This window comes from Cucurbita moschata, unplaced genomic scaffold, assembly GCF_002738365.1.
Source record: "Cucurbita moschata cultivar Rifu unplaced genomic scaffold, Cmos_1.0 Cmo_Scf00003, whole genome shotgun sequence".
NCBI classification, from domain to species: domain Eukaryota; kingdom Viridiplantae; phylum Streptophyta; class Magnoliopsida; order Cucurbitales; family Cucurbitaceae; genus Cucurbita; species Cucurbita moschata.
In genome coordinates, this window is record NW_019268519.1 from 5,537,899 (window position 1) to 5,562,629 (window position 24,731).

The window sequence follows — 24,731 nt, forward strand, 5'->3', positions numbered from 1 at the left end:
AAAAAAAAAAAAAAAAAAAAAAAAGGCGCGTTGGGCGACTTTTATCCTTCAGTTTCATATTCTTTATTTTCTTTTCTATTTCTCTCTCTTCTGCTGCTCTCTTCTTCCAGTTCTTCATTCATTGTCTCCCAACATTATTTATACACCTCCATTTCTTGCTTCTCTTCTGCACTTCTTCCTCTCTCGATCCCCATCCCTAAATCCCTATCCTCATCATGGCTGATTCTTCTACTGGTAATCGCCTCATTCTCCGTCTCCTTCTTTCCGATCATTCCCCGCATTCCCCTTTCGCCCAATGTGAATTCGGATCGGATGATTCTTTATTTTAATTACCTGTTCTGGAATCCATGTTGTTTTGTGTTTTTTTTCTTCTCCGATCTCTCTGGATTCTTTGTCCTGATTTTGCATGATGTCATTGATTCCGCATCGGGAGGGTATTTCTATGTTTGCATGATTTGGGTTTTTTTTCGGGGAGAGTTGTTTGATCTTAGAGGTTTGAAATCGAACAGTTTTTTGGTGTTGATTTGTGAAATTAGGATGAATTTCGTCTCCGGATTTGGAATTTTTAGCTCGTTATTGGAGACGTGGTTGATGATGCTTCCTAATTGTTCGTTATTCTGCTTTTGGAATTTCCAGACCCGGGTCAACTATGAACTCTTTTCTAATTTTGCGTATTTCTACGTTTTATTTTTGTTGTTCATCTGATTCTAAATCTGTATGTTATTTCGTTTTATTTTTCTTTTTCTCTAGCCTGGAAGATCAATTAACATGATTCATTCTGTGGTATTATTGATTTTGTATTTCTTCCTTATTTTCAGTGGTGGAAGCCATAGATGGAACTATCTCTGTAGCATCTGCATTTGCTTGTCATCAAGAAGGTACTAACATAACAACTCGCTTTCCATTTTTTTATTAATTTGTTTTCATGTTTTTGATTTGTACATTTCTTATTTAATATTTCCTTTTGCCTTTTTCCCATCAAAACTCAAGGGAGAATAGATCCTTTTCTCATATTTAAATTTTCTGTTACATTTAGGGCCCTTAATATCTACATGTAATTGTCAAGATTGTTCTTGTTCTTGTCTGTCTTGGATGATTGGTCCAAATTGATATAACTTCCCCTGGCCTTTAGATCAGTGAAGTTCTAGAATTTTGATCCCTTTTCTTCATGGGTTTATGATTTCTTATGGATTCGGTGTAATCTATTTTGTTGCTATTGTAATATGTTTCACTTGAGAGATCTTCAGTTCAAAATCGTCCTGTCTGAAAGTAAAATTCTGTTTAGGGAGAGATTTTGTCTATAGGAATCTATTCATTGCTTTGCTATGAGCATTTGTTTTGTTCATCATTTAATTCGAAGCCGAAATGAACAAATTGTCCAAGCTTTAACAATATTCCATTGATGTTTTCATGTTTAAATTAGCTGTACAAGATAGAGACTACAAGTTCTTGACTCAAGCAGTTGAAGAGGCTTACAAAGGAGTTGAGTGTGGAGATGGAGGCCCTTTCGGAGCAGTTGTTGTTCATAACGATGAAGTAGTTGTGAGCTGTCACAACATGGTCTTGAGAAACACTGATCCTACAGCACATGCTGAAGTCACTGCAGTTCGGGAGGTCGGTATAAATCATTCTTAGTTTTCTTGAAGTGCTTTGCATAAAAAAAGTTGATCTTGACCTTGAAAGTGAAAAAGTCATTTGATCATGAAATTATGTGTCTGGTTAGTCCTGATTATGGAATAATATGAGTACCAAGATCGATAGAACTGTAACGGCCCAAGTCTACCACTAGCAGATACCTTCAAGGTTTTTAAAACGCCTATGCTAGGGAGAGGTTTCCACACCCTTGTAAAGAATGCTTTGTTCTCTTTTTCAACCGATGTGAGATCTCACAATCCACCTCCCTATGGGGCCCAACGAGCTTCATTCTCCTCTCCCACCGATGTGGGATCTCATAGAACTTATGAGGCCACAATATCCTTATGTTTTTGTGTCCGTTTTCCTTTCCAAAAGCTTTGATCTACTTTTCTCATTGACATATGTTATTCGTTATATATTCGAACTGCAATCTGCAAATATATCTCCTTGTGAGCTGTTGATTTAACGCAATTCATGACGACTTTCCTCTTCTATAGGCCTGCAAAAAACTCGGCCAAATCGAACTTTCAGACTGTGAGATCTATGCATCGTGCGAGCCATGTCCAATGTGCTTCGGTGCCATCCATCTTTCAAGAATTAAGGTTTGTGATTGGAATTAGTCGTTAATCATTGTGCTCGTGTTCCTAGTTTCTTATCGTTTACCTGGAAAAAAACAGAGATTGGTGTACGGAGCGAAAGCAGAAGCTGCAATAGCGATCGGGTTCGATGATTTCATAGCTGATGCCATAAGGGGGACTGGGTTTTATCAGAAGGCTCACCTGGAAATCAAGAAAGCAGATGGGAATGGTGCTGTTATTGCTGAGCAAGTGTTTGAGAAAACAAAGGCAAAATTTCAATTGTACTGAATCTGCATCATCATCCACCCTTCCTGTTAAAATAAATAAATTATCAACTGTTCATATATCCTTTATCCTAAATTCATGGAACTATCATGCAGTTGTAGCTTTCCTTTTAACTTTCAATTAACACAGCTTCTGTATCTTCGTCTTCAAGAAATGGTTCACTTTATTTTATAAATTCTGTATTTTATTACATGTATCCAACCTTTTCTTTTGAATTTCGTAAAATATTCTAATAAATTTAATAATATTTTGTAAACAAAAATATAATATAGTGTTTTACGAGTTCAAATTTCAATATTACTGATCGTGGAGGACGCTTCTTCATGACGCTTCTACGAGAATAAGATTCTTATTTAATGTACATTTCAATGTTTTCAACGTGAGAACGAATAATTCATTCCCTTCACCTTCAATAATTTTGTATCCGAACATCTTATCACGCCAAAAAGCATCGACCTATGCGTTTCCAAGATTCCCATGTCCAAGTTATTTTTTTCCTTAATATATACTCAATTTTTTTAGAAAAAAAATAAGGAACCATATTTTCAATCAAATAGAATAACAATACTATAACAAAAAAAAAAAAAAAAAAATTTAGCAATTTGATTTCAAATGTATTGTCATTATTTTCCGTTAATATATATTAAAATTTAGCTATTAGTACTACAGTTGTTTTTGGAAATTCAGTGGGTTAGAAATTTGTAAATTAACCAAATCCAAAAATTGAGTAGAGACGAAGTCTTCTAAATTAACCCAACCGGGAAAAGCAAGGGTCATTTTTGCAAATTTAGTGGTACTAGAAGTTTATAAATTAACCCAACCCGAAAAAGAAAGGGTCATTTTTTTAAATTTAGTGGTACTAGAAATTTATAAATTAACCCAACCTGAAAAAGCAAGGGTCATTTTTGCAAATTTAGTGGTAGTAGAAATTTATACGACCGGAAAAAAGAAGGGTGATTTTTACAAATATAGTTGGGTTAGAGATTTATAAACTATAGAAGGGCCATTTTTAGAAATAAAATAAAGGGAGGGTCTTTTTTGCAAATATAGTGGGGGCTAAGTTATTGTTTATGGTAGTCAACCACAAAAAGGGAGAAGTTTGATGCGTTGGATAGTTGAAAAGGGTTAGGTAAATTTAAAGGCAACAAGAGAAGCGCGTGATGGGGTTAGAGGGTTAGAGGGTTAGAGGGTTAGGCGGGGCTTCAACTCCATCGAACCCACGCAACAAAACCAAACCAAACCACCCTCCCTTTCCTTTTCCTTTTCCGCCACCATAACTGTGACGCTCTTTCTCTTCTCTCTCTCTCTCTCTCTCTATGGATCCTCGCAACGACGCCGTTTTCCCCGACGAAGACCTCGAGGACGACGAAGAATCTCTCGACGATGATGACGACGACGAAGAGGAGGAGGAATTGAACGACGGTCCTTCCCCTTCCACTTCCTCTGCTGGCGCCGTTGCTGTTCCTTCTGTTTCCCCCGTCGTTACCATCGCCACTCCCGGCACTGCCGTCCGTCCGGTCTCCATTGTTCCTCCCCCTTCGATTGTCTCCATCTCCTCTGCCGTTCTGATCCGTCAGCGCATCGGGACCGCTGCGGCCGAGCCTTTGGTCTTGCCGGGTGAGAAGAAGCCCTTGGATGAGTGCAGGAAGTTGTTTCAACGCCTCTGGACAGATGAGGATGAGATCGAGCTGTTGCAGGGGTTTTTGGATTACACGATGCAGCGAGGTACGACTCACCATCATCAGAATGATACGGCGTTGTTCTATGACCAGATCAAGTCGAAATTACAGTTGGATTTTAACAAGAATCAGCTCGTTGAGAAGCTTCGGAGGTTGAAGAAGAAGTACCGTAATGTTATTGGTAAGATTAGCTCTGGTAAGGAGTTCAATTTCAAAAGCCCTCACGATCAGGCTACGTTTGAGATCTCTCGCAAGATCTGGAGTAATACAGGCCGAATTGGAGTCGAAGACAATGCTTTGGACGATGACGAGCCTGCTCCGCCTCCGTATGCGAACTACATGGACATTAAAAACGAAGAGATGACGTTGAATTGCTCCGAGAAGAAACCCACGCCTACTCCGAAATCCCGGAAGCGTTCACGGCCCGGATCGGGATTGAGAATGGACGGGCCGCGTTCGTCCAACGAAAATTTGAATAAAGAGAAAAACAGTACCTACATCAACAACAACAACAACAGCGAAAATGTCAGTAACGTAGCGGTAGCAGGATTGATCGAGGAGACGGTGAGGAGCTGCCTGTCGCCTTTGTTTAAGGAATTATCGAGCACTTCCATGGGAGGAGGGCTCTGTGGAGGTAGAGGGTTCAGTGGATTGGCTTTGCATCCTATTCCATTGAGCTTCGGTGGAGCTTCAATCAATTTTGGAGGTGGAGGAGATATGGCGGATGAGAGGTGGAGGAAGCAGCAGATTTTGGAACTGGAGGTTTATTCCAAGAGGTTGGAGTTGGTTCAGGAACAAATTAAGACGGCATTAGAAGACTTGAGGTCCATGGGAGGCTGATTTATGGAGCTCTGAGCTTGAAGAAGGGGGATTCGTAAGTGCTTTTAGCTTTCTCTTTTCTCTTTATTTCTCCTTTTTGTTCTTGAAAATGTTTGATCTGCGGTTGATAGTATACTTAGTGGCTCCATTTGGTCAATAATTGTAAAAAATAATTTATAATAAAACCACTCATTTACAATGTATTGATAACATAGTTTTGACTGTTTCATTTGCATTGTTATCATCATTCTCCAGTATAGTTTTGTTGATCAGTTCGTTTCCATTGATGAATGTAGCTGAAATTTCTGAGATCATATATATTCCATTCTGTGTTGATCTGAACTGAGTGGATCTCTGATAGTAGCATAAGATTCTGAAATCAAAATGAATTTTCATACCCATTTCCCTTTTGGGTGATGTTTAAATTTCATCTCCTGTTAAGGGTTTTATGATTTCCACCATTTTCTTCTATCCTTAGTGGCAAACTAGCAGCTTGAAGATTTCACGGTGCTCGTTTTTAGAACTGTTCTATGTTTCTCAAGAACAAAAATTCTCAACTGTTACTCTTAAAGCAGTTTCTCTGATTCACTTTCCTATCGCTTTTCCAGTTATGCTTTGCTTTGTTATTTACAGTCGGTGGCTTTAACTTTTAAAGTCACTCGATCACAATTCTGGAAAGCGTCTAGAGAAGTTTTTTATGCAAAATAGACGGCCAGACAATCAGAACTTAAAACGGAAATATTCTATCTTTGTTAGATGCTCAAACTATATCTGAATGAGTACAAGTTTCAGCATATTTTCATTTCTAGATGAAACTTGTTGATAGAATTTTGATTTCTAGAATTGGGTATTGCTGATTTGAACTCCAATGACCTTCCATATTTGAAGGACTCCTGATTCATAATGCCAGATCCTCAATGGCCCTGATTTTGCCTTCTATTATCTTCCCACTCCCGTTGGAATCCGTTCTCTTACAATTTTTGGAAGCTAAATGAGTAGGTAGGAAAGCCTAAGATGAATACTTCTATTTCGATTTAGATGTCAGCAGGATTTTCTTGTCTATTGGATGGAGATACTTCTGGTAAGTTAGTCAGAGTGCGATCAAAAAAATAAGTTAATTCAGCTGATACTCTTATGCCCCTGCCAGACCCTCAATGACCCTGATTTTGGTTGCATATTAGTGGAGAAGATATAGATAATAGCTCTTGGATATGTTTATAGATTGAATCATCGACTTTAGAACTAGAAGTAAAATAGGTGCTTTTGTCGGTGAATAATGGGTCTTGCATATGATGGATTGAACCATCGAGTTTTAAACCAGAAATAAGATAGGTGCCTTTCTGGGTGGATTTATTTTTGGATTGGCAGGAAATATGTAAATGGCATGTCCATGTTTGAGATGGTCCTAGTTATGATTAAAGTGATCATGGGGAAGGCAGAGGAAAGTGGTGGTTTCTTTATGATGAATAAAAAACAAAGTTTGTGTATCTTTATGATGATGTTTTGGATAGAAGTGCTTTCTGCAGTGCCTTTTTAAGTGCTATCCATTGTCTCCATTGACTTAGACTATAATATTTATATGTGTTTCAAGCTTATATCACTTACTTTTATCATTGATTTGGGACTAAAACCCCAAATTTTGTAGTTATTTTTCTTCTGATTTCCGTTATTAGTTCAATTCATTGATGTTATTGTTATGTTTTCATGTACAATATGCGACTTTTTAGGGCGAAAAAAGTACCTTTCTTCACTCTTGAACTGTCCCGTTTCTGTGCAGGGATGGAGAGGTCTTCCCGGAATCGTTTGTCGACGAAATTTAATTATAAAGAGTAGTTGTGTTATTTGATCGCTAAAATTTTATTTTATTTTTTATTTTTGGAGAAATTTGTATCTTAGTTGAAAAAATGCTTTTGATCTCTATACTTTTGTCATAGCTATGATTTAGTCTAAATTAGTATATAATATTTTAGTTATTGTAATTTTGTTTATAATAATTTAGTGTATGTAGTTTTATATGTGTAACAATTTAACTCTGCTATATGAACTTTTGTTAATAATTAATAGGGTGTTTTGATATTAATAATTAACTCAAAACAAATTAATTTTAAACATTGATAAGCATTTAGTATGAGATTTTTCTTCTCTTACATCTTCCACTATTGTTACTTTTTCCTTTTCGGGGATTCGATCAAGTTGTTCTTCTCACATGAGGGGTTTGACCTCTCTAGAATCCGAGATAAGTTTCAATACACTCCACTCATTCTTTTCTGATGCTCTACATTTTCCTCTTTTAGTCATCTTGAAGATGAGGGTGAGGCTGCATGACTTCTCGTGCTATTTGCCCGTGTTCATCTTTGATCATGGTTTGTAAGTTTTCAAAAGTAACGTTTTTTCTTTTACACATACAACAAAAATACAAAATAACATATTTGACTTTCATGTGATAGTAACAATAAAATTTGTGTAAAGAAGAAGAATGTGACCTCAAAACAAGGTAAGTTGCACATTAATGTGGCCATTACTACTGCATAGGTTTCCGTGCTTAAAATTAGCACATAAGAATTAGAGGTAGGGAAGGGTTTAGAACTAACTTCGGATTTCATTGAATTATGTTAAATATGAAGTGAATTAAATTGAACGAGGAAGCAAAAAGTTGAGAACATACTAGACACATGCTCTTTGAAAGGCCTACCATTAGGTTTGTGTCAACCTCGTAGGTCGAGGTGTAGCATTGAATTTGGACTTCTACCTAAATTATTCTCTTTCTTTCGAGTATTGATCTGATCCTTTTATGTTGGCATAAATTTTTCACATTGGACTTTTTCCTATTAGTTTCATCTCTAATTTTCGGACTTGTAAGGTACACGCAAAATACGTGCATGATCATCATTAAGACCATCGTACTTGCCGACCATCTATGAACTGTTCGGATTAACCAACCAAAGTTAGCTTCCGTCATTATATATTGAACAGAAGCAAAAGCCTCAGCAACGGTCGGACGATAGTAAAAAATCATAGCAAACTCCGTAGCTACTTGTACTAAAAAACAAGTAAGCGTAATTCCTCCTAAACAATAAAATATGTTGACGTGAGGAGGAACGTATTTGCTAGTTATATCATTTACAATCACCTGAATCTCAAGACGTTCTTTGAACCAATCATACACTTCATTGAGATAGAGAAACCAAGGAAACCCCCCCTCTAAGAACCGTATATGAGAATTTCGTCTCATACGGCTCTACAGAAACACTCAAATACCGCTCGTAACGAATATGTGTACTCCAACTAAATTTCATCCATAATATTAGTACTGAGTAGGAATCGTGTTAAGGGTCTTGCTTCATTTTATTTCAAACTAAACCAAACCAAGTTTTGTATAATTATTCAAACCATGAGTTTTGATCAACGAAAGTTGATTCAAACAGTCCATCCAAACCCAACATTTGATTACATAAAACAACGTCAACTCATGCATACGACATGTTTTCCGCTTGGCGCCTAACGGAATCAAAAAGCATCGTCGAGAGATATCGCTCGCCCAAGCTCGGGAAGATGACCTAAAATGGATCCCAGAGTAAAAAAGATGTAAATTTTGTTGCAAACATTTGATGTTTGATTTGGAAATGAAACTAAAATATGGCTTACAACAATGAGTTTTCCTTTATTTTCTGGTCTCTTTGCAACCTTTATTGCAGCAGCGGCTATTGCACCTGATGAAATCCCCACCTACGTACAACACTAATCATAAAACAAACCTCTATTTTTTCACTCAAATGCGTCAAAATTGTTGTTCTCATAGGTATAGTAACATACTAGGAGGCCTTCTTTTAGTGTAACAAGCTTTGCAGTTTCAATGGCTTCCTCACTTTTTACCTGAATACACCCAAATTTGCATTTAGGACGTTTTAGAGGTCGGAACTCGCCTATCTACTTACAAGCGTACGTGTATAATAGGGAAGACGGGGAGCGTGTTGGTTTATTCTACATTGAATGTATTAGGTTTTTGATCTATAAGTTCGAGAGAAAGTCTCGCCACTCGCCAATTTAAGCATAACTCAATTGGTTAAGACATTATACTGTAATGTTGACCAAATGAATATTGATGCACCTGAATGACTTCATCAACGAGTTTGAGATCAAGAACGGCCGGGATGAAGCCAGCCCCCATTCCTTGAATTAAATGCTTGCCTGTATTCATCACGGGAGAATTTAGAATCAACCATGAACTTTTAGAAACAAACCATGGGTCAACTTGAACTTGAAAGTTTTGTAACAGCTGAAGCCCAACGCTAATAGATATTGTGTCCGCTTTAACCCGTTATGTATCGCCGTCAGTTTCACGGTTTTAAAACGGGTCTATTGAGGAGAGGTTTCCACAATCTTATAAAGAATGCTTCATTCTCATCTCCAACCGATATGAGATCTAATAATCCACCTCTTAGAAGCTCAACTTCCTCGTTGGCACATTGCTTGGTGCTGGGCTCTTATAACATTTGTAATAGTCCAAGCCCACCGTTAGTAGATATTATCCGTTTTAGCCAGTTACATATTGTCGTCAGGTTCATAGTTTTAAAACGTGTTTGCTAGTGAGAGGTTTCTACACCTTTATAAAAAATGCTTTGTTCCCCTCTCTCCAATCAATATGGAATCTTACAATCCACCTCCTGGGGGCCAGCGTCCTTACTGACACACCGCTTGGTGCCTGACTCTTATTTATACTATTTGTAACAACCTCAAGCCCACCGCTAATAAATATTATTCACTTTAGTAGGTTACATATCACCGTTAATCTCACGGTTTTAAAACGCGTCTACTGAAACTTCGAGCCAACTTAGATGTAACTCAACTAATCAAATAATCAAATAAGATAATCATTTGTCTTAAAGACAAGCAATAACAAAACAAAAAAATGCTCAAATTAGAAGGTATCCCAAACAGTGGGAACTCACCTGGTTGTCCTCCACTTAGCACAGCACTCTCAGCTGGTTCCACTCCATAAATCTACATCATGTGAAAAGTCAAGAAATAAGAAACAAAAACACAAGTGTCGGGTTTTAGAGCACCGAACAACGAAACAACCTTAATGTCCGGATTCTGTTCCTTAAGAAACTTCCCAGCACCCGTTATGGTTCCCCCGGTTCCAATCCCCATGACTATGGCATCCACTTTTCCTCCGGAATCTTTCCATATCTCAGGCCCAGTGGTTTCATAATGAATCTAAATACCATAAACGGATCAAGCTCATTGAGAATATTTGCTAAAATCGCACGTACAAGTTCTCTATTTATAATAAAATAAATTATAAGAATACAAAAATAGCAATAAATAGAAAGATACCTATCTGAGTGGAAAGATAAATATCTAAATATTTGTCTATAATAAAGGATGAAATATGATATATGTCTCAAACAAAAAACAAAGCATACCTTTGGGTTGGCTAGATTCTCAAATTGCTTCATAAAATAACTATTTGGAGTGACTTTCATTATCTCCTCAACCTTTCTTAGAGCGCCTTCGACTCCAACTGCGGGGTCGGTGATATGCAGCTCAACTCCGAAGGCTAGAAGTAGAATTCTTCTTTCGAGACTATAGGAAGCTGGCATGACTATAATAAGTCTATAGCCTTTTACAGCTGCAATGCTCGCTAACGCAATGCCGAGGTTGCCGCTGGTCACCTCGACGAGGACGGTCTTTTGCACGAAAAAGAATATACGGATTAGGTAGCGGATAAATTGGTTTACACAAAGATTTTTGCTTATTCAAATGATTGAGAAAGAAATGAAGTGTTTTATAGTACCTTCCCTGGTGTAATCAAGCCTTTGTCCTCTGCGTCTTGAATCATACTGTGTGCGATCCTGTATCGAAAATATGTATGAGTTAATAAGCTTGAGTTAACAAAAGAAGTTATTAACGGTGCGATCTCACATTGGTTAAAGAGGAGAACGAAACTTTCTTGATAAGGGTGTGAAAATCTCTCACTATCAAATGCGTTTTAAAAATTTGAGAGAAATCCGAAAGGGAAAACTCAAAGAGGACAATATCTGCTAGCAGTGGGCTTAGGCTATTACAAATGGTATCAGAGTCAGACACAGGGCGGTTTGTCAACGAGGACGTTGAGCCCCAAAAGAGGGTGGACACCAGGTAGTGTGCCAGCGAAGACGCTGGGCCCTGAAGTGGGGTGAATTGTAAGATCTCACATTGGTTGGAGAGGGGAACGAAGCTAGCGAGGATGCTAAGCTCGAAGGGGGATGGACACTAGGCAGTGTGTCAGTGAAGATGCTGGGTCCCGAAAGAAAGGAGGTTGATTGTGAGATCTCATATCAATATATTTCAACTCGATCTTGGGCCATATCCAACACACTTTATATCTAAACGATCCATTGCTTCAAAATCACATTCTATTTGATAATGCTTTTGTTTCTAATATTTCAAAACGATAGTCATATCTTTTTATTTGGGTTGATTTTTATTTTCCCTTAATTCTTACTTAGTAAATCATTGTGCTCTTCATTACTAAAAATCCTAATAAAATAAGTTTCGAATAACTTTTTAACTTTTGAATCACTTAAAAAAACGCTTTTTTCACCCCTTTAGGTTTTTTCATACAAACGATCGATTTTATTAGAAAGGACTCTAAACCTGTCTTTAATGCTAGCACAAGGCTCCATCGTCTCCAACTTAGCAGCAATACGAGCAAAACAACCATCAACCACTTTATTTAGATATACCATGGGAGTATTACCAATTAACTGCAAACGAAAAAAGAACGCAATTAAAGTGAGCATAACTCAACAACATGTTCATCGTCAAACTCATCGTAAGAGAGAATTACTTGAGTGATATCTTTCTTGATTCCACCCTTCTCTTCCATGCTTAAGTTTGTTCTTCAAATCCTTCGCAACAACTACAAACCAAGAATTAAAAAGTGTAAGAAGAAGAAAGAAGAAAGACATGCATGGGCCATTAATATGACAATATCGTAAGCAATTGATACTCATGATGTGAAGAGCTTGCAAAGATGGCTATCACATTGTCACCTTCTTGATATTAAACCAAACCCCCCCATGCAAAAGGGGAAGAAAGCACATTCAAAGTACAACTAATAAAAGAACTCCCAAACCTCTAATTCAGAGAAAGCAACAAAACCCGACAAGACATGAGCTCTTCAAAACCTCCAAAATGCTAATTTATAGAGGTTTTATGATTCCAAATTTATATTTTTTTTTATCTATTTTTACGGGCATCAGGTTCTCGTTCCAAAATTTTCTCATTTTTAATATATTTTTTAAAAATAATTCAAACCCATAGTTTCTATTAAAATAATTTGTATATTAACCTAAAAAATTTATTGCACCATTTAGTTAATGGATTTATTGATCAATTTTTAGCTAATAAGCCTCTTTTATTTAAACCGATATCTCTATTTTCTTCTGTAAAATTCAGTAAAATTGAAGAACCTATTAGATATTTTTTTAAATTAAACGTATTCTAAATGGGTATATATTTTGCCTATGATGTATAAAACATATGTTCAACCACCATTATTTTATGCTTTCAAATTACATTTTAGGGTATTTTATAATCACTTTTATGTATCTAAAAACCCACAAAAATTTAGGAAAATATTTTTCATTGGATAAGAATATTTATTTTTTGGTATACCAACTTGAAGAGAATATATATATTAAAAATAGAGAAAATGAATAATCAATTAAAAAGGAAATTTTATAATCACTTTGTGAATGCTTATCCACTTTGAGCCAATTTATTCTTTGACTTATTTGGTATGGAATAAGAATTTTATTTGGCAATATTTTATGTTTAATGGATTTATCGTTTCAACGTGAAACTAAATTTAATATATTATATTAAAACACTAAATTTATAATTTAATCTTTTAATTTTAAAATAAAATCGCTACGGCATACATGTCATACATGTCATGATTAAAAAAAAGCTCTTGTATTACCCTACATCAATTCTACCGTTTAAATGTGGAAAAATTAACTATCGAGTATGGATTTTATGACCTTCTCAACTGACATCGTCATCCGTACATGGGTCCTTACCTTTACTTAAAAAAATGTTGAAGGTAGGTTGAATTTATAAAAATAATCAGTAAGTGATCTCACTGCTGAATGTCGAAAAATGTAATTAGGTACGGCGAAATATTGGAATATGGGATCAACTATCGACCCTTACCAACTATGGAAAAAAATTAAGAAACTTGAGGGAGAAAAAAAGGAGTAAAAAGGCCGAGAATTAAAGTTACTAGCTTATTTTGAGAATCAATACGGGTCACTTTTATACTGATGTGATTTCAATTTGTACACGTACCCTCCTTTATTAGGGTATCACAGTCATTTTTCTAGTTAACCTCGATCTCAATTTTAAGAGAAGGAATAGAAAACTGAGTTTATATACACTACTACTCATATTGTCACTCTAAGTTGTTCAAACGTTGTCTATTGTAATACTTCGGTTGAAAATTTGAAATGTCGGATGAATTAGTACAAAAACAAAACAATTAAGTATATGTTATATCATTAATTGTATTTATGATTGTATTAGACTAATGGGTTTGAACGAGTTGGTTATAATTTATCTTTAGGTTGAAGTATTTAAGGTGACCGTAAGTAAATGCCTCTATTTGGATTACTCTTACTCGAGCATGAACAAATTGGTTATAAATGATTTTTTTTTTCTAAAGACAGTTAGTTCTATCTAGATCGAAATACTTGAGTGTCATAAGGGAACCGTTCTACTTGAAAACTAATTTGGAGGGCCAAGCCGTCCTCCAACCTTGGGTCGTGTGCGACATCTCTAGCAAGCCAATGAGTTTATGGAGTTTTTTTGTCTCAAAAATTCAGCCTCTAAAATACTTTAAAAAATATTCAAAGTTTAATTTAAAAAAAGAAAATACTTTGCTTGTAAATTTGGTATTGACTATGGTTGATGACAAAGAGGTGATAATATAAAAAAATGTATTGAAAATGGCTATACGGATCAATTCTAAAAATAATTTGTTAAAGCTGAGCACGTAAAAAAGTGAAAGAATATCATATCACTTTAAATAGATAAATGTTAGACATAAGATATGATAAATTTTTTTTTTTATTGTAGATCGAAAAAGGAAATATGTCACACTACCGCAACTAAAATAAGATCTTATGTTGAGTTAAAACCAAAACGATGATCGAGAGAGATATGAGTCAATGAAGTTTCTTAGCTCAACAATGTGACTTATTTCATGTAGTTTGAGCTATGCAATGTAACTGTGAATAGAGAGGTTCACGTGGTGAGGCGGAGTAGGAATTGAAATTTTTTTTTCCATTCGTCCTCATCAACGGTTTAGATTTATATCATCGCTAAAATTCTTATTTATTTTTGTAGAAATCAAAGTAGAGATTTTTCGTAGGAAATTTGCGAGAATCGGATTCTCTCGAGGAATTTTTAATAGTTTATTATCTTTTGAAAAAAAAAATTCATTTGAATTTACAATATTATTTTACATAATTCAAATTTTAATATTACAATATAGCCTTCATCTCAATTTAAATTAAAAAATTTTAAGGAGTTAAATGAACATCTCTATGTGAGTGAGTAGTAACTATTCCACTTGATCATTCTTTGCATCATTAATTTTTGAGACGAATACCTTTAACATTGAGGAGACTTCCACTCATTATTTCATATGTGAAGGGAGGATCAGTTTGTCCATCAAAGCTTCTAAATTCCGTCATTCAATTCAACACTAAATGGAAGGCTTTTATTTTGACTCTAGCCTCGACCTATCGATTTTGCTTGATCTCGATCAGACTTTGTGGGTATAAACCTATCATATCGTCTTTTTGAAGCTTCATTACCAAACTGTGTCATAGGGTTAACATCGACTTGGACTTATCGGTATTGTTTGCGCCACGTACTTGACCTTGAATATTCTTCTTGTTGTGCTTTGATCTTTTTGGTTTTTTTAGTATGAGTTTTTGCTTCTTTCATATCCTCCACCATTGTTACTCTTCCTTTCGGTGTCTTGATGAAGTTACTCTTCTTGAGTCTTCACATGAAGGGCTAATTATTATATAGAATTCAAGTTAAAGTGCCAATATATTCTTCCCATTCTTTTCTCGAGCTCTATAATTTCCTCCTTTGGTCACCCTTCCTAACGATGAGGAGCAAGGAGGTATGACTTCATTTGAATCGTCTCCATTTTGACGCTGCTAACTATTGTTGCTAAAATCTAGACTGGATAAAATATTTGACCTTCACATGATAGTATAAGAAGTTGCACAATAGTGTGGTGCTTTTGCATTGGTATGCATTGGTTTTAATGTTTAAGTTAGCACAAAGGAATGAGATATAACAAGGGATCACGATGATCTTGTCTAGATTAACATTAGTTAAAAAATCTTCATGAAAGATGATCATGATGCTTTTTGGGCACCTCCACTCTTGTAACATGCCCTTCTGACCGTAGGAGTATACAATGACAACTTTCAAGCACTCATGCCCATTACTTAATAAGGATTTGTTACACACGATATGCCAACGACTTCAAATTCTTTATTAGCATCAAATTCTTTATTAGTTGCAGGCAACAATCATTCAGGGAAAGCTTGTGTTTTAACTAGTTATAATGGACACAAACGAAAGCTTCAATTTTTACATTTACACTAGTTCAACAAAAGTTGAGGAAATACAATGGTAAGGATCATTGAACTTACTGCAACCAATGTTAGTAGTATTTGATTACATAAAAGTACGTGAGAAAATTCCAAATCATTCAATTCATAGATAAGTCATGTTTTCCGCTTGATGCCTGATGGAATCAAAAAGCGTTGTCGAGAGATATCGCTCGCCGAAGCTCGGGAAGATGACCTACAAATGGATCACAGAATAAAAGAAGTAAATTTTGTTGCAAAGATTTGATGTTTGATTTGGAAATGAAAGTAAAATATGGCTTACAACAATGAGTTTTCCTTCATTTTCTGGTCTCTTTGCAACCTTTATTGCAGCAGCTGCTGCTGCACCTGATGAAATCCCCACCTACAACAGAAAAGAGAAAAGAAATATCTATATTTTCACAAAAAGACATCAAATAAGCGTCTCATAGATAAAGTAACATACTAGGAGGCCTTCTTTTAGTGCAAGAAGCCTTGCAGTTTCAATGGCTTCCTCACTTGTCACCTGAACACACCCAAATTTGCATTACTACCTCAAAAAATAAGGACAAAGCCATTTAGGAAATTTGAGAGGTCGGAACTCGTCTACATGACTAATTGCAAGCATAAATCTATAATGGGGAAGACGAGAAGAGTGTTGGTTTATTCTACACTGAAGGTGTAACAGCCCAAGCCTACCGTTAACAAATATTATCTTCTTTGGGCTTTCCCTTTCAGGCTTCCCCTCAAGGTTTCTAAAACACGTCTATTAGGAAGATGTTTCGACACCCATATAAGTAATACTTCGTTTCCCTCTCCAACCGACGTGGGATCTCACAATCCACCCCTTTGGGACCCAGCATCCTCACTAGTACATCGTTTTTCAGGGCTTAGTGTCCTCACTAGCACACCTCCCAATGTCCGGCACAAAAGGTATGAGGACTTCATTGTTTATTTAAAAATTAATGGGAAAGTTTCAATCACTTAGCTCAACTAGTTAAGGCGTTGTTGAACTCAAAAAGGGGCAAAGGCCTTGTCTCTTAAGCTAACTTTTGAGTCATATTGTACATGGAAACGTTGCAAGAAATCTTAAAAGGGGCAAAGACCTCGTCTCTTAAGCTAACTTTTGAGTCATATTGTATGCTAACATGATCATATAATTTTTGTTTAGATCATATCTAAAACAATATTGCAAAACAGAGAACCGATCAAAATAATTTCTTTGGACAAATAAGTTCAAGGTGCACCTTAAAGACTTCATCAAAGACTTTGAGATCAAGAACAGCTGGGATGAAGCCAGCCCCAATGCCTTGAATTAGATGCTTGCCTGTAATCACCATGAGAAAATGTTAGCATACAAACTTTGGCTAAAAATCATTTAATCATCATGAGAAAGTGTTTTCGTCTGATCTTTAGGCGCTACTTGATTTAAATGGTATATATTTTTAACCTGCTCGATTTCCATACGAGCTCTGTGATATTTATGTTCAATTTTGTAAATCATTCCAAAATAATAAAATTTGCTTCAGAATGGGAGCTCACCAGGTTGTTCTCCACTTAGCATTGCACTCTCTGCTGGTTCCACTGCATAAACCTACATCGTATATAAAGGTTGATCGATCTCTTGAATAATAACAGCCCATTTGGTCGTTTGGTGACGTTCTTATTTCTTATTTTATGCTTAGTTTTTACTAAGAAGCAAGAAAAAAGAAACAAAAACATTACCAAACAACTCGACAGTATTGGGTTTTAGAGCAGCAAACTAAGAAACGAACCTTAATGTCTGGATTCTGTTCCTTAAGAAAATTCCCTGTGCCAGTTATCGTTCCCCCGGTTCCAATCCCCACGACCAACACATCAACTTTTCCTCCTGAATCTTTCCATATCTCTGGCCCAGTGGTTTCATAATGAATCTAAATAACAGAAATGGATGCAAATTGACTCAGTTATATATCTTTTTGAGATCACAAATCAAAACAAATCATACCTTTGGGTTTGCTGGATTATCAAATTGCTTCAGAAAATAGCTGTTGGGAGTGGCTTCCATTACCTCCCCAACCTTCTTTAGAAGGCCTTCAAGCCCCAGTGCAGGGTCTGTGATGTGCAACTCAGCTCCAAAAGCTAGAAGCAGAATTCGTCTTTCAAGACTATACGAAGCTGGCATAACTATAATAAGCCTATAGCCCTTCACAGCTGCGATGCTTGCCAATGCAATGCCTGTGTTACCGCTCGTTATCTCGACGAGGACAGTCTTTTCCACCAAAAAGAATATATAAGACAGATTAGGTAACTAATCAAATGCATGACTTTAAGTTTAGCAATTGTTTTACAAGGCATTATAATCACCGAGCACAAACAATGTAACTGCTCAAGTCTACCGCTAGTAGATATTGTCTACTTTGGTCCGTTAAATATCGTTGTCAACTTCACGGTCTTAAAACGCATCTATTATGGAGAGGGTCTAGCCCTACTTCGACTAGTGCCTCGCAATGTCCGATGACTGAGTCTGATACTATTTGTAATAGCACAAGCCCACCACTAGCCGATATTGTCCACTTTGACCCGTTACGTATCGTTGTCAGACTCACAGTTTTGGGCTTGGGCTATTACAAATGGTGAGGTTGATGGTGATACATAACGGATCAAAGCGGACAATATCTGGTAGTGTTACAAATGATATTAGAGCCAGACATCGAGCAGTGTGCCATCAAGGACGTTGGGCCTACAGCGGGAGTGGATTGTGAGATCCCACATCAGTTGGAGAGAGGGGAATAAAACATTCCTTATAAGGTTATGGAAACCTCTCCCTAGGAGACGCGTTTTAAAACCTTGAGTCTAACAGTGATACGTAACGATACAAAGTGGTGGCCTAATTTTTAATGGTACAGAAAGAAATGAAGCATTCTATAGTACCTTCCCTGGTGTAATCAAGCCTTTATCCTCTGCATCTTGAATCATACTATGCGCAATCCTACATCGAAAAACTAGTACACTTAACATAGCAAAAATCCATCGTTACAAACATCGGAAAACTACATTAGTATTAGGTCCCAGAAACGTTAGAACACGGCTCCATAAACATTATCATACAGGCCATCGACTTATATAACAAAGAAAGACTCTCAACCTGTCTTTAACGCTAGAACACGGCTCCATTGTCTCTAACTTAGCAGCGATACGAGCAAAACAACCATCAACCATTTTATTTAGATATACCATTGGAGTATTACCAATTAACTGCAAATGAAAGTATGCTATCAAAGTGAGCAAAGTTCAAGAACATCAAGAACATGCAAACAAGTTCAAAAATATTCAAAGATTCATAGTAAGAGAGAATTACTTCAGTGATATCTTTCTTGATTCCACTCTTCTCTTCCATGCTTTAGTTTGTGCCTCAAATCTTTCACAACAATTACAAACGAAGAATTAAAAAGTGTAGACAGGGCAGAAACAATGGCTATTTACTTTTAGATAAAAACCTAAAGATTAAAGGAACAAATTCATGATCGGATCAAGAAAACATTGCAAATTAGTATAAATACAACAAAATAATCACTAGAACTAGAGAGTGGACAAAATTATTCAATGGTACAATGCTGGAAAGCAAAAGGAAACAGCTCAGGACCGAAAATTGGCTGATTCAACAAAAAGAAAAGCGAATCTGAGGCAGATAAAAGCGGAAGAAAAATGTTTCAAGAACAGCTAAAAGAAACAAACCTCTGATTCAGAAATGGCTTCAAGAGTATCGGAAAAAACAGCAAAAGGCCACAAGAACTCAGCTCTCGAAACCTTCAAAAAGCTTATTAATGGAGGCTCATGATTCCAAATTCCTGGGCTCCATGGAGAAGGAGCGGACACAGTCGAAAGGGCAACGATAGAATCCTTTGCCACTGATTCTGTATCTTATAAAGTCTCCATAAATTCAGCCGCTGGCTGTTCTATCCTTCCAGCTAAATTAATAAAAATATTCCTAAATTTCTTGAAATTATTAAACATATATATGAAGTTTCATATTTTTATTAATATTCTCTAATTTTTTTTAAAAATACAGTAAAAGTTTGAGGTTATTATGGATAGTTTTTAAAGTCGTGCAGAATTTTAAATTTAGCCAAATTTAAAGGGAAAAAGAAAAATGATAAAAAAAAGTTTATAAATTTTTTTTAATTTTAAAGAATAAAAAAATTGTGATAAGCTAATTAATGGAAAATCGGGCGTGGATCTGATAGTAGATTGAGAAACTAAAACGGTTCTGAAAATTTTAGATCTCAACCTTAACCTTTCAAACATAGATTTGGTAATAGATTGATAAATATTTCTTCTCCTTCACTTCCCTCTCCATAGATTCTTCTTTTGTGAAAATAAAAGGATTACGATAAGGCATCTCTAATTATCTGATTCAAGTTTTGGTTGAAGCAAGAAACTTTGAATTAAAGTAATTAACACCCTTATATAAAATTCGGATCAACAAGAGATATAATTACATCCCATGATCGAAGAAGATGTAGAAGCAAAATTTGGAAACCTTGTTCTAAATTGAGTCACTCCACAATTGAACTTGATCAAAGCTTGATTGAAGGGCTCGGATGCAATTCTACCACAATAATTGCTTGAAACTGCAAAATTGATGCTCGGATTTACGAGGGAAACGTCTCAATTTGAGATCTCATGTAACAGCCCAAAAATAAATAAATGAATAAACAAATAAAAATAATTATAAAAAAAAATAGTAAAATAATAAAATAATAAATAAATAAATAAAAATTAAAAGAAGAAAAACATCCCCTAACCATCCCTCCTCCTTCCTTCAATCTCTCACCACTCCTCCCCTAAAAATAAATCTGGCAACAAATCACGAATTTCTTCCCTGTAAAAACAACTGCAGATTTACCCAGAATTCTTCCTTTCTACAAAAACAAATAGAAAAAGAAAACAAAAGGTTTAAGCAGACTAGCTTCGCTGGAGGAGATATGTCATTTGAAGAGGTCAGTACGTTAAATCTTCCTTTTATTTTATTAAATAATATTAATTTGGTTACAATTATTTAGTTTTGAATCAGAGATTAAATGAAAAGAATTCGGTATGAGTTTAGGAAATCAAAACCAATTATATTTTAGATCTATTAAATTGTCGCAATGATTTAGATCTACTGCATTGTTGCAATGATTTAGGTTGTAATTTGATATGAATTATAGGAAAAGAATATAACCAAATGAGTGGTTAAATTAAAAGCTAAGAATATAATTGTTAACTAAATCAGAAAGAAGACAAAGGAAATAAGAGAGAATGAGATAGAGATAGAAATACAGAACTGAAAAGAAAAATAATAATAAAGATAAAAAGGAAAGATTGAGAAGTAGAAATAGATTAACAAAATTGAATAATACCTTCTTAAAAATAATTACAGAAGAAGAGGAAAGATTGCGGAAAGATTTGTTGAACAGGATTTAAAAGTAAAACAGGGAAATATCAAGTGTAGTGAGCTCCTTTGAATTCTAGTGAGCTCCTTTAAATTCTGTCTAACACTAAATATCAGAATTTTACGATGGTCAATCTAAATTAGAGAAATAACTTTATAGAGTTCAAACTTGAAACTGATGTCATGAACTCATATAGGTTGACTCGGATTTCAAAGGATGGAATCGAACTTTCATTAAAGATATATTTGTGACAACGATTTAAGCTAGCCAGGTAAGTGACCTTACTATCGGCATGGTTATATTTGATGTTGACACGTGCCCTGTGGTTCGGCACGCGTCATATATATTGATATGTGTGAATTGTCTGTGGATCGATTTGCTTCCTATATGTTATGTTATGCTATATAATATGTGGATTGTATGATAATAATTATGGTACGATGTGCTCTAGGAGATGTTTGAGATAGGATATGAGAAGGATGCACAAAACAAAATGTAACGATAGGAGTAAGATACGTTCACGAAACGTTAGGTTAGGTTACATACCGGAGTGCTATGGATAGGAGAGATTGATGAAAGAATACGGTTAGGTTATGGGTAGAAAGGGATAGGTTTGTGATAGATTGATAGAACGATGGCGTTAGGATACGTTCTGGTGATGATATGACTAAGGTACGTCACGTAATGATATGTCTGTGATAGGTATAAGAACGTTAAAGCTAGGGTAAGTTAGAGAACGATATGACTATGAAGTGTTTACGTTATGACTTGGTTATGATATGATCCATTGTATGCTAGATTATTGTGCTCAAGTACGAAATCATGTGAACGTGAATGTATGTTGTTTATGCTGCTTAGTTGATGTGATATGAATGCATGTGACGATGTGTGGCCCTTGTACTATTATGGCTTGTTGTATGGGTATTGGAATGTAACTGAATGAATTGTATGGCATGAAATACGGTAAATTGCACGATACATAACCCCGCTAGGAATATGTATGATACGCGTAACGAAATGAGAATGAGAATGACATGTAAGCATGAAAACGTGGCGCGGGGTTATGCTCATTAAATGATGACTGTAGGACTAGTGGGACCTCATGCATATTGTGTGTTCATGCATTTGGGGGGATACCCCTATCCCATCACGAGGGTACGGACGCGTACATCCAAATGGCAGGACAACGATCGTTATGCTCCGCATAGCGCTGCCGTGACGGTTTTAGTTTTAACGGGTCCCGGTGGGCCCCCAGAGCATGCCCACCGGCTAGGGACAGTGGCCCAGCGGTGTGCGAACTAGCTGGTGAGCCCATACTCGCACGTATGGGCTGCGTGTAGAGTATATGGTACACGTCCACGATTACCTGTTAGGATTACACCGTTGGGAAAACGAAATGAAACGAAACGAAACGAAAAAGAAACGTAACGAAACGAAACGAAACGAAAGATAGGTCCCATCATTTCATTGCATGTGATTGTTGCATTTAACCCCAATAGTGGGGTCACTTACTGAGTATTTCTTTAAATACTCAGGCCATGTGCTACTACATTTTTCAGGTTAAGGCAAGGCATTCCTGTACGGCTGACGACGGCATCGCAACTCGAGATCATGGCACATGCATAGGCTAGTGGTACTTATTTTCCTAGACTTAGGATAGAATAGGATGTTTTAAACTTAAACGCTTATTTATTTTATTTCGGGTCTTTTGTTGTGTCGTTTAAAGATGTTTTCGAAACACGTAAGTCCATGGCTGTGTTTTTAAGTTAAAGGTTATGTTTTATGGAATTTAAATGAAGTCTTCCGCATTCAATGTTTATGGTATGTATACAGTAGCGACCTTAAATTAAGTGGAAAATTTCGGGTCGTTACATCTCAATTACATTGATCCATGAATATGATTTTGTACTTATAATAGTCTCACGACGAAAGACGTTTGTGGCGGGAATTTATTCCTGATCCCCTCTCATTTCCATCGAAGATGAAGTCAAATTGACCATTCGACCCTTATATTTTATGAAATTAAAAATAATATTTTACAATGTCGATGTGGTTCAGTGGCTAAGGCGACAGGTTTGAAATAGCTCGTTCCGTCTCAATTTTGTTGTTGACATTTTTTGAAAAAAAAAAAACGGGAGCATTTATGAAAATTTTAGATCTCAACCTTGACCTTTCAAACGTAGATTTGGTAATAGATTGATAAATATTTCTTCTCCTTCAGTTCCCTCTCCATAGATTCTTCGTGTGTGAAAATAAAAGGATTATGATAAGGCATCTCTAATCATCTGATTCAAGTTTTTGTTGAAGCAAAAAACTTTGAATTAAAGTAATTAACACCCTTATATAAAATTCGGATCAACAAGAGATATAATTATATTCCATGATCGAAGAAGATGTAGAAGCAAAATTTGAAAAACGTTCTAAATTGAGTTACTCCACAGTTGAACTTAGATTAAACTTGATTGAAGGGCTCAGATGCAATTCTACCACAAGAATGACTTGAAACTGCAAAATTGATGCTCAGATTTATGAGGAAAACGTCTCAATTTGAGATCTCAATTACATTGATCCATGAATATGATTTTGTACTTATAATAGTCTCACGACGAAAAACGTTTGTGGCGGGAATTTATTCCTGATCCCTTCTCATTTCCATCGAAGATGAAGTCAAATTGACCATTTGACCCTTACATATTTTATGAAATTAAAAATAATATTTTACAATGTCTATGTGGTTGAGTGGCTAACACGACAGGTTTGAAATTTTACCAACGTTGAGGTTTAAAATAGTTCATTCGATTTAAATTCTGTGGTTGACATTAAAAAAAAAAAAAAAAAAACTGGAACCATTTCTGAAAATTTTAGATAGTAAAGTGGAAAATTTTAGATCTCTAACCTTACCTTTCAAACATAAATTTGGTAATAGATGGATAAATAGTTCTTCTCATTCGCGTCTCTATAGATTCTTCGGGTGAAAATAAGAGGATTATGAGAAGACACCCCTAATCCTCCGCCAATGATTCAAGTTTTTATTGAAATAAGAAACTTTGAATCAAAGTAATTAAACTCCTTATATAAAATTCGGATCAACAAGAGATATAAGGCTAGGATTAGATTACCTCCCACGTCGAATCGAGGAAGATGTAAAAGCAAAATTTGGAAACCTTGTTCTAAATTGAGTCACTCCACAATCGAACTTGATCAAATCTTGATTGAATGGTTCGGATGCAATTCTACCACAAGAATTGCTTGAAACTGCAAAATTGATACTCGAATTTCTGTGGAAAACGTCTCAATTCGATATCTCAATTACATTTATCCATGAATCTGATTTTGTACTCATAATAGTCTCACGACAAAAGACGTTTGTGGCCGGGATTTATTCCTGATCCCCTCCCATTTCCACACAAGACGAAGTCAAATTCACTCTTTCACCCTTACATATTTTATGAAAATTAAAAATAATACTTTCCCATGTATGTGGTTGAGTAGTAAAGACAGGATTGAAATAGCTCCTCCGTGTTCAAAATTCTGTGATTGACATTTTTGAAAAAAAAAAGAAAACTAAAACTCTCGCAACTCTCCTGCATAACTCTTTAAAGTGCGGTTAGGCCTAAAAGACAAATCTGAAACACAAAGAAGATTCTAAAATTTCTG

The 24,731-nt window shown here is 35.8% G+C and overlaps 4 protein-coding genes across 7 annotated transcripts in view; 2 read left to right on the forward strand and 2 right to left on the reverse strand.

Annotated features, from left to right (window-relative positions):
• Positions 1 to 7,057, forward strand: part of LOC111439721 (probable transcription factor At3g04930) — an 8,092-nt gene extending 1,035 nt beyond the window's left edge. The window contains exons 2-3 of the mRNA XM_023077263.1: positions 3,794 to 5,051; positions 6,774 to 7,057. Coding sequence (XP_022933031.1) covers positions 3,815 to 5,017 — 1,203 coding nt within the window. The 5' untranslated portion in view covers positions 3,794 to 3,814 and the 3' untranslated portion in view covers positions 5,018 to 5,051; positions 6,774 to 7,057. The remainder of the gene's footprint in view (positions 1 to 3,793; positions 5,052 to 6,773) is intronic.
• LOC111439808 (guanine deaminase) lies at positions 47 to 2,693 on the forward strand. Its single transcript, XM_023077320.1, has 5 exons — positions 47 to 234; positions 819 to 878; positions 1,424 to 1,614; positions 2,133 to 2,237; positions 2,313 to 2,693. The coding sequence occupies exons 1-5, from the start codon at positions 216 to 218 to the stop codon at positions 2,499 to 2,501; spliced, it is 564 nt and encodes a 187-aa protein (XP_022933088.1). The 5' UTR covers positions 47 to 215; the 3' UTR covers positions 2,502 to 2,693.
• Positions 7,058 to 8,317: 1,260 nt separating the features above from the next.
• On the reverse strand, positions 8,318 to 12,201 carry LOC111439751 (cysteine synthase-like). 3 transcript variants are annotated; one of them, XM_023077280.1, is made up of 11 exons: positions 12,117 to 12,201; positions 11,829 to 11,900; positions 11,636 to 11,745; positions 10,794 to 10,851; positions 10,423 to 10,686; positions 10,076 to 10,213; positions 9,946 to 9,997; positions 9,105 to 9,184; positions 8,810 to 8,869; positions 8,642 to 8,722; positions 8,318 to 8,553 (listed from the first exon to the last, which is right to left on the reverse strand). In XM_023077280.1, exons 2-11 carry the CDS (start codon positions 11,865 to 11,867, stop codon positions 8,464 to 8,466), a joined length of 972 nt encoding a protein of 323 aa, XP_022933048.1. In that variant the 5' UTR covers positions 11,868 to 11,900; positions 12,117 to 12,201; the 3' UTR covers positions 8,318 to 8,463. The 3 variants fall into 3 exon arrangements, with proteins under 3 accessions (XP_022933048.1, XP_022933052.1, XP_022933061.1); XM_023077284.1 differs by having other exon boundaries at positions 12,034 to 12,124; XM_023077293.1 differs by lacking the exon at positions 12,117 to 12,201 and adding an exon at positions 11,991 to 12,067.
• A 3,483-nt stretch (positions 12,202 to 15,684) lies between these two features.
• Positions 15,685 to 19,582, reverse strand: LOC111439729 (cysteine synthase-like). Of its 2 annotated transcripts, XM_023077272.1 has the most exons (11): positions 19,375 to 19,581; positions 18,998 to 19,057; positions 18,785 to 18,894; positions 18,571 to 18,628; positions 17,645 to 17,908; positions 17,433 to 17,570; positions 17,200 to 17,251; positions 16,905 to 16,984; positions 16,124 to 16,183; positions 15,962 to 16,042; positions 15,685 to 15,874 (listed from the first exon to the last, which is right to left on the reverse strand). In XM_023077272.1, exons 2-11 carry the CDS (start codon positions 19,034 to 19,036, stop codon positions 15,785 to 15,787), a joined length of 972 nt encoding a protein of 323 aa, XP_022933040.1. In that variant the 5' UTR covers positions 19,037 to 19,057; positions 19,375 to 19,581; the 3' UTR covers positions 15,685 to 15,784. The 2 variants fall into 2 exon arrangements, with proteins under 2 accessions (XP_022933040.1, XP_022933043.1); XM_023077275.1 differs by lacking the exons at positions 18,785 to 18,894; positions 18,998 to 19,057 and having other exon boundaries at positions 15,690 to 15,874; positions 19,375 to 19,582.
• Positions 19,583 to 24,731: the final 5,149 nt, after the last annotated feature.